General features: G+C 39.9%; 1 protein-coding gene across 1 annotated transcript; it reads right to left on the reverse strand.

The window, feature by feature from the left end:
• Window positions 1-1,479: 1,479 nt before the first annotated feature.
• On the reverse strand, window positions 1,480-9,790 carry smo (smoothened, frizzled class receptor). Its single transcript, XM_085375944.1, has 12 exons — window positions 9,122-9,790; window positions 7,080-7,279; window positions 6,734-6,943; window positions 6,461-6,633; window positions 6,104-6,323; window positions 5,868-5,991; window positions 5,651-5,743; window positions 5,111-5,219; window positions 3,305-3,490; window positions 2,611-2,759; window positions 2,359-2,493; window positions 1,480-2,229 (listed from the first exon to the last, which is right to left on the reverse strand). The coding sequence occupies exons 1-12, from the start codon at window positions 9,381-9,383 to the stop codon at window positions 1,613-1,615; spliced, it is 2,478 nt and encodes an 825-aa protein (XP_085232070.1). The 5' UTR covers window positions 9,384-9,790; the 3' UTR covers window positions 1,480-1,612.

Genomic DNA, 9,790 nt, shown 5'->3' on the forward strand with positions numbered 1-9,790 from the left:
AACTTTTTAGGTGGACATCAGCTTTTTTTTGTTATTGAATTCATAGTGTGGCAGTGTGGCAACTACTAATAACATAAATAATTCTCATACACTTCTATGTAACAAAATTTATCTGTGTTGACTAAGTAGCGATTTAACACAGTTTACTTCAGCATCATTTATCCACAGTAAGTGTAAACACACGTGACGATAGTAGGTGATCATTTGGTTACAGCACGAGTACAGCGGCAGATTTTTTTTTCTTTTATAGAGCAGTTGACTCTTCCCTTTTGTTCAACATCATGCAAGCAGAAGAATCGAGTGATTTGTACATTGGAAATATAACAGATTGAGAAATCTATGAGCAGCTAATACAGTACACACAGAAAGAGAGAGAGAGAGAGATGGAAAATTCTGCACTTTTTATTTTCAGATCTGAATAAGCTCCTTGTGGAGCATTATCAAATTTTTTTAACTGAACTGAGGAGGATGCAGTTTTGACTTAATATTTACAACAGAATAAGAAAAAGTAGAAATACAGCTGCAAAAAAATGTAGAAGAAAAGTTGAAATGTACAAGTAAAAGAGAGCCATTCATTTCAGTCCAATGCAGCAAAACTGTAAAGTAAGTTTTCCTCCAATCAAAGCAGAAAGTGTAGAATTATTGCACCAGGCAACAGAGTGTGTACATATAACTACACAGTTACAGTAGCTTATTTAATAAAAGAAAAAAAAGGCTTTACTATTTAAGGCATCAAAAATGAAGTGTAAAAGAAGCTATGAGTTATCGTATGTGGATCTAATTTCATTTTAGTCCCAGTGTGTATTAGAAATTCTTCAGGAAGTGCGAACATTTAGCATTTAGCAATTATTAGTATTTATAGGGTGAGGGGGCGTGTGGGTAATGGTTAGTACCCCAACTGTACATAAGAACAAACAATTAATAGATATATAGTAGCTTGAAGATAGAGCAAAACATTAAAATATAATACAAGAGAAGACTTGCGATAAACAGCATTATGCAGCTTCTGCTGCCCTAGGAGTGATGAAATACTCGTGACATAAGACGTCAATAAAAAATATTAAATATAGCAACAACAATAAAAAGGCATTTTAAAATAGTCTTCTAGAATTGGTGAAATCTTTTTAAAGAAGTCATTCATTGATAATCCCAGGAAAAGTAAACCTGGTTAATTCATCCTTGACTGGCACCGATCGGAGCGTCGGGTCCCACCGTAACACACAGAGCTTGAAGTTGTAACCAGCAGGTTGGAGCTGATGCAGGCGGACGAATGAGTCGGTGCTTCAGGATAAAGACATCTGGGTTTCTGTATTGTTTCAAGCCATGTACGGTTTTAGCTGCCTTATTTGACTTATCATCCTGGAGTTGCTTTTAAAATGTTACTGGACACAAATAAAATATAAAAATAATTTCTTATACACAACACTTTTTATTCTATTTTATCCCTTTGCGTTTTTTTAAGAAAAAAAAAATGACCAGCTTTGTTCCATCTTAACGTCCAGGCATTGGGATTTTGCTGCACTTTAGTAAGAATTTGCGAAAGTATCCAGCACTTTTTTTTTTTACCTTGCTATGTACGTACACCTTAAAACAGTCTATTTCAGCTATGATTTTAGAAGTCAGAGTCAGCGTCCATAAGCTCCGCCTCCATTAAATTGGTCCTGGAGTGGATGGGTCCGTAACCAGCCCTCCGGCCTGCTGGTACCCGAGCCACGTGGGCCATTCTTTCTGATATTCCATCAGTGATATCCATATTTCCAGGGTAGCGTGAAGACGCACTAGGCTGCCAATTGGAGGGAGGGTAACGCGGACCAAGACCCAGATCCTCTGGACGATCTCTGAAGGTCAGGGGGTCAGACAGCATGCTGTGGCCATAGCCATTCTGGCTGGTCTGGTACTGCAGGTAGGGACACTTCTCCTCGCATGACAGACGGCGCGAAGGTTGGAAGTCTGGGTAAGACCCAGGCAGAACTTCCTCCTCAATCTTCTGTTGTTGTCTCTGCTGTTCCTGCAGATTGGCAACCAGGCTTGGATGAGGAGGCAGTTTGGGCAGACGGGGCACTGAGCTGCGACCAAACTCACGCTGGCGATAAACCTGGTGGTCCACCATCTCCTCAACCGGACGCACCTCCTTCTTCCTCTTCTTCTTCTTCTTTTTCCTCTTTATCATTTCTGGTGAAATTTCGGCCTCCACCATCCACAGGCGGTTCCTCTCCTCTGGAGGGGGCACTGTGACAAAATAATAGAAAGTAAAGATTACGATTTTTTTTTTTTAAACCCAAGGTCTAGAACATCTGATCTGAAATTTATATTCAAGGGAGTTGGTGTAAAGCCAGAATCATGGTCTCCGGAGCTCACCTGGTGTACCAGTGGGAGTAACAGAAATGTCCTGTGGGAGGATGGCACCTCGCCTGGCCACCATCTTTGTCACATGCTGTGCCCAAGCTGATGACATGTCATTTGATGGCTCGTTTAGGTCAAAATTGATTCCGGCTATGAAAAAGAAGAAAAAAATTAACCCTAACTAACCCTAACCCCATTTACTGGTCAATACAATGACATCTCTGCACTCAGATGTATTTATCTGAATTAACTCAATGATATACTCACCCACTGGTCCTTCGTGGGACACGGTGTGCATGCTGAAGGACAGCTCTTTCTCTGGATCTTTGTGGAGCTCCTTCCTCATCGCGAATGCCTTGGCGATCATCTTGCTTTTCTTTATCCTCTTCGGTTCATTATCGCTACGGCCGATGATCCTGGCAAAGTAGAATGACGGATGGCTACATTAATTTTTCTGACAACAAAAATTCAGTCCTGATCCACTGATAGCAAGAGATTGAGACCTAATGTTTTGCAATCCAACAGCTGCCATTTGACCTTAGATAAAATGCTAAAATCATCAATCAAGCTCTGTCATGGAAAAATACAGAGTAAGAAAGCCTTGGCCTCGACTGAAAATGCAAACCCCCCAAAAAGTCAACAGTGCAAACTGAAATGCATGCACTGGGGGTACACAACAGGACTAAATGCATGTGCGTGTCTTCATACTTTGAAGTGATGGGGATACAATCCAAACTTTTCAGTTATTTTGGACAAAGAGCAGGCATTTAACACACCGCTATCACTGTACATATTAATATGGACAGGCGTGTAACAATGATTTTAAAAACAGACTGTTGCTAATTTTTTTTAAAAGAACATTAAAAAAGGGCAAATAATCATCCTAACCTACAGTATCTCTTCACTGCTATAGCCATAACACCAGATACGTGTTTGCAGAAGTTTGTGTTAACTTGCTCACTTGCACCAGGTGCGTTTCCAGATGAGGATGGTGGCTTTGGTCCAGACCCAGGTGCTCATGGCGATACCCGTCCCAAACATGGAAAACAGGTTAATTTTCTCCACCATCAGACTGGGGCGGTTCTTAATGGTGCATTCTGGGATGGGCTTGTTTGTCTGAGAGGCGATTGTCACGTTGGCCTCACACCTGTTGAAAATACGACAGAGACGATTAGTCTGTGTCTCCAACAGTGCCCACAGTGTGTGCCTCCCACACCTTCTAGCTAGTCATATGACTGAGGTGCATTCAAATGCTGGATCTGGTTAATAAGAAGGTCTTTTACATGTTAGGGTGGGGAGAGAGTGGTTTACATTTTTGAGGCAAAATTCATTCCAGTCCAGCCAGTGTCAACACGGTGGGGAAAGAGGGCTGCATTCACTGCTTCATGCTGAGTGGTTAGATGGCGGTTTGGAGTGTGCATCAGGTTGTGGATATCTGTGTGTGACTGGATGCGGAGGGTGAAACTGAGAAGTGCTGAGGTATAAAGCAGCTTTTGAAGCAAGCAGGTGTAAACTTTAACACCTTAGGACTTGAACTGCTGCAAAACTGTAAGGTAAAACTTCCTTCAGTCCAGACAAGGATTCGAATGACTCCATACTGATCGCTACCACTGACCATTTTAGTTCCACCTAATCAAAACTTTGGTGCATAATGAGTGTATAAATAAAAGATTAATAGCATAAAAACTAATGTTATTTTACCTTTTCTAAAATTTTTAAACAACAACTAAATGTCAATGCAACAGAAATGAACTAATGCATGATATTAACATGCTTTGGTTAATTAGTTCTCACAGGTAGCTGCACATTGGCCTAATCAGCAAGAGATCAGCTGGTTAAATCCTAAAAGGAGAGCCAAAATCTCAGGCCTCAGACTGCTCAGTGTATGATGTCACTGAGAAGGGGTATCCTTAATATGGTCACCCCGATCACCTTCCATTCAACCATCTGTTTACAAGGGGTAGCCAATGAAAAGAAAGTTGCCTTAAAGGGAGAGGAGCAGGTCTCCATGAGGGTCTGCAAACGTTAAATACTGTGAGTGGAGCCAATATTAGTGGACCAATATTAGCTATTTGCCAATATATTGGGACTGGGATTTTTAATGGCCGATACATTTTTTGTGGTATAAAACATATGGAAGAAACCGCCTTTAAGCATGTAACAAGTGTTGCTTAGTTTGTCCACCAGAGGGAACTCTGCAACCTCCCTATTGACAACACATTTTCGGGAAGAACACAGCACAATAACCAGCTGATCCAAGTAGACTCAGGCAGGGTGTAAACAAGTAATCAACGACTGGTAACGATAAAGGAAGAGTACTTTTAAACTGCATTATCATATTATGTTAGGACTCATAAATAACAACAAATAACAAATATTGGGGGAAACTATTTATGTGTTTTGTGTTTGAAAGAAAAAAAAAAATCAGCCAATATATGGAATGTTTAAATCACCAAATATTGGTCTTAAAAATCGGTCAGGCTATAGTGACAATTTATCCAAAGGTACTCTAATAGATTCCAATTATAAATATATGGAGATAGAAATTAGCATAATAGGTTTACTTTAAATTAATGTGACATATTTGGAAAAATTCAGGTATTTATTTATTTATTTTTTAGGAGATATGCATCCTGGGCCTGGCATTGTGGTCCCTTTAAGGTGGAAAGGGTAATATGCTGTGCAATAGCAGTGGTGACTTTGTTAGTGTGAGGAGTAAAAACACATAAAATTATATGTTTTCCGTCTAAAAGAAAACACAACTTACAGCACATAATCCCTGAAGCTTCTTTCCCACTCAGCTTGGTTGAAGAAGTCATAAAAGTGGCAGCCAAAGGTTATAAAGACAAAACCAAAGGCAAGGAATCCAAATATTCCTGTATCGTAAAGAAACACAAGGACAACAAATTATATGTAAGGTATTAGTCGCTTTGCTCCTTGTATACATCATACAGAATAAGAAACCTTAATGCATTATTACATCGGCGTAACTTTGTGCTGAACATGAGGAGGGGGGGTCAAATGGCAGATGATTAAACATGCAACTATTTTTCTGGTAATAACTGAAATAGTACAGAAAAGTAAAGAAGTAAAGAAAATCAACAGCCTATTTGTGCAAGATAATTCATAATTTTATTGGGGGGGGTATATTGGTTGGGTCTGATTACTTGGTCATAACCCCCCAGGAAATTACGCCCCTGCATTATTAAAATGCCTGATTTCTATGATGAACAAGCAGTTAAGCCCAGGTTTCAACTCTCAGGATGGTTTCTCTCTGATATTGATCAGGCGAGAGTAGAGAACTTACCAAGTCGCAGCATAGTCTCATTGATTTTGCTCGCTGCTTTCTCACTCAAGAGACCGGGGTGATTACTTTTGATGGAAAATAATGTCATAACACCTAGAAACAGAGAAATGTTTTAATTAAGTCTTTGCAAAGATTAAAGAGTAACTTTTATGACAGTTTGTGTCTCTTTTTAGCTCTTTGAGCTCAAAACATGACAAACCAGTTCTTCGGAACTCACCGCGAATGAGGAAGTAGCCACCAACAACAAGCACCACTCCAATGGGTGCAAGCACAAAGCCAGCGCGATACCTGTAGTTCTTGTAGCCCACAAAACAGATCCCGCTCACAGAGTCTCCGTCAACCTTTAGACAACCAGGCATAGACAAAAGGAATCATAAAACTGACCAACCTCAGTTGTAAAACATTTTAAAATCTCAAAGAATGAGGAATTTTAGTGAAAAGCCTCATACACACCTCAGCGATTGCTAGGATGGCCACAGTGAGGACAAAGGGGATGGACCAGGTGACCATGTGGAAGTAAGAGGTTCTACCAGACAGTGGCTGGTGAGTAGTGCCCAGAGCTTTGAAGGATGTGTGCCAGGCATATGTCAGCATGACAAACCAAATCACACCTGACATCAGGGAGTAGTAGACGATGATGAAGATGGTGACACATGACAGCGTTTCCGAAGACCTGAAAAGAGCAAGATTAGAGAATTTCTGTGATTTTTTTTTTTCTTTTCTTTTTTTTGGGGGGGGGGCATGCGGAGGGGGAAAAAATCACATGAAATCGTATCATATTTAACGCTGAGATCGAGGTTTTGCACTCACGAGGGCTCCCCGAGTCGCATCGTGTTGTCGCTCTTGCATACAATCTCTTCACGTGCGCCATCCAGAAATTGGGCCAGCCAGCCGATGCTGCCCACAAAGAAACAGGCGTTGATGTAGAAGAGAATGACAGCTGGGTAGCGGTTGGAGTTTTTCCAGTCTGCAAGAAATGTGGCCTGAAAAATAAAGAGAAATAATTAACAAAGCGAGAATGTGGCTTAAGTTAAATGTGACCCAATCCCCCCCAAAAATGAATACCGTTATAGTTTGTCTCACCAGGGTAAAGAAAGTGCAGAGGAGGGTGATGGTTCCAAAGTAAGCGATGTAGGCGTGCATGTCATTGTGCTCCTCTTCAGTGAACAGAGGATTGTCACACTGGATACCACAGCCCTCCACGTCCTTGTACCAGCTCGACTGAATGTCCGTCTTCACCAGAGGAGCTTCACACTGGCCCGATGTGTTGAACTTCAGCTTTTGCACCTCATTCTGCAAACAGAGGATATAATGGGTAGTCTTACAGCTGCCTAACAGTTTGAAATCATTGCTGTTTACTGGACCCTGACCTCTGAGCCCGGACTTTTAAAAAAAGTCTCACATGACATTACATGACAATTGAACATACCGAACAGCCCACAGGGAATTTGTCACATTTGAGAAAGCTGGGCCAGCCTCGCTCCCGATCCACGATGCTACATGGACTACGTGTAGTCAGACAGAGGCTCTGGCTGGGCAGTTCAACTCGGCCGTTTTCGCATTTGGGCATGTAGACGGCGCAGAGCAGAGGCTGGATGACCGACCAACAGCGAGGGGCATTCCGCAAACCTAGGACACAAAAACAAAACTGAAACTTCCTGTGGCATTTAACTTAGAGATGATAGATTCACCACAAGAATGACAATGATCCCATGAGTAGTTAGATTTATGAGACCAGTGATGATGACAGTGATGATCGTTATACACTTCCTATCAATTTCCAAGAGCCGGAGGTGGAGATGTACATATTAAGAGAAGTTATGCAAAAAGGGAAAAAGAAATTATTCACTTTGAATATGACTGACTGAATCTGATTCTTTTAATTTGCATGTTCTATTTGTACAATAGCAATTAATCGAGTAATCCACAACTCAGTCAGTGGAAAACAGAGAAGGTGGGCCTGTACAATATGAGAAAAATCTACAATGTTCAATGTTTTGTTCAATATTGCAATGACAACATATGATGAATAAACAAATATTGAGGCGACCATATTACATTTATTCTCCAGATATGTGAAGGGATAAGGTGCTAAGGAAGCAGCATTAAGTTGGTGGTGTTTTCTCATTTTGTAGTAAGATTGTTGCTACTGTTGAGCTCTTTTCATTTTTCATTGAACAGAACATTAAACATAAGATTTTTTTTGTATTTATTGCGTTTCAGACAGTCTTTTACTGTGTGTTTATGGCCAATTCACAAGTTCCTTAAGTTGCACAAATGATGCAGTGCCAGTTTCGCTGGCAGGCAACTGCAAGTGACAAATAACGGCTCAATTCAATTCAATTCAAATTCCAGCAGGTAGTTAACTGCATACTTTTCTTGACTGTTGCTCAGACATAAATAAATGAATATATAAAATAAATAAAACACATATGGACAAAAAAATGACATAAAAATCATTTTGTGTGACTGAAAATGAAAACTACCACATTCCCTCCCATATAAAATGTATATGTTTTAAATGTGTTTTATAAGAGATATATGCTTCATATCAAAATAGCCCCTTTCACAGTTTTCAAAATAGAATTATTAATGGAACATATTAACAGTAACTGAACACCCTGTGTATACTGTATACAGTATACATAATTGTTATAATTATGTTGCATCAAGTCATAGAGGTCTTACAGGTCTTATGGCTAAAATTGTTTCTGATTATTGTAGATTTGAGGTTTGGCAGTCTGACAAAGTGAGATTTCGTGACGTCAATTATAGGTCAGTTTATAGTCTAGATGATAAAAACTTGGGATTAAAAATTTACAAATTAAAAAAGTTTATTTTTCCATCCGTGTAACACTTATGTACGGGCATGGTTACAGACTTCACCTTATAATACTTGCAATTTTTTTTATTATTGTTTACAAGAATGATTTTCTAAATTAGTAAAAATCGAGACAAATGATACTCTTTAAGATCTGTGAGGCTGGCCTGGTACTGACAGGTCATTAGTGAGAGTTTATGAAGGTCAAAGTCTTCTTGCGGAATATCTAAAAACCCTTTTATCAGCCGGTCTTCATTTGTTTCCGCTCTTAACACCTTTGAATGATTGTCCTTTGTTACCTTTAATGGATTTTAACCCCTCTTTTCCTCTCGAGGATCTTTTCCATTACTTAAACCTCCTGAGTACTTGTGAATTGTCACAGCAGGCCATTATCATGCATTTAACATCTTATCTCAATAGAACAATACAAAGTAAATACTGATAAATACGGTATATTGACTGAAAAACAGCCAATTTTCAGAGTTTCGGCTTATTAAAAAGCTAAATGAGTTAATTGTTACTACAAAAAAAAGAAAAAGAAAAAAGCATTTTCTTAATTATTTACATGCGGTATCAAGAAACTGACTTCTCTGACATAAAAGACAAACGTACTAAAGTAGCAAATATGAATTATGATTTTCAAATCATACCGGACCACATGGTCAACTTCTCAAAAGCCTCTTCTTGGGTGCTGGAGTCCTCCGCCAGGATCAGAGAAGTGTGACTGTATGGTAAAGGCGATCCCAAACACGTGTTATATTTAAGCACCTCGCAAGTTGTGGTTTTCTTGCAGGTATCCTCAAATATCGTCCCGTTTGGAGAGAGCACTGCCCCGCAGCCAGAAAGCCAGGCAGCCCAGATGCAAAGCATCCCGTAAAATCCAACAATGGAGCTCCAACTCTTGGAAGACATCTTGGAAGGGGGGGGATTCAACTGCGCAAAAAAGGGAGAAAAAAATCACTTTGTTTTCTTGTGCTTCAGCAAACTAATGTACAGAAAGACCAAGATGGGTTGCTCTGTTCTTTAGATTTAGGATAGGTTTCCAAAAGCGGCATGGTAAATTAAAAAAAACTAACTTTAAAGTTTTCCCGAAGTCCTTCCAAACTGTTTCATTCTGCACTTCTCATCCGATCCCTTTTGGCTTTTCCCGAATTCCTTCATTATCCAAAATCTAACCGCCGCGCAAAATGTCCTCATGTGTTGAAAACGCGGATGGTGATCTTAGAGCGGTAATAAAGTATCCATTTGTGTCGTTTAAGCTGGATAGGAAAGTTGCAGATTCTTCTTCCCTCCCCCAACTTCCAAAAAAACTTGCCATG

This window comes from Diplotaxodon limnothrissa, linkage group LG17 (assembly GCF_057381915.1).
Source record: "Diplotaxodon limnothrissa isolate DT_005_m linkage group LG17, D_limnothrissa_male_GT1.1, whole genome shotgun sequence".
Classification (NCBI taxonomy): Eukaryota; Metazoa; Chordata; class Actinopteri; order Cichliformes; family Cichlidae; genus Diplotaxodon; species Diplotaxodon limnothrissa.

Coding starts and splice junctions, on each gene's coding strand:
- smo (XM_085375944.1), bottom strand. CDS start 9,383: ATGTCTTCCAAGAGTTGGAGCTCCATTGTTGGATTTTACGGGATGCTT. Junction 6,324..6,460: donor ATGCGACTCGGGGAGCCCTC/GTGAGTGCAAAA, acceptor TGCTCTTTTCAG/GTCTTCGGAAACGCTGTCAT. Junction 5,744..5,867: donor TGGCTACTTCCTCATTCGCG/GTGAGTTCCGAA, acceptor CTCTGTTTCTAG/GTGTTATGACATTATTTTCC.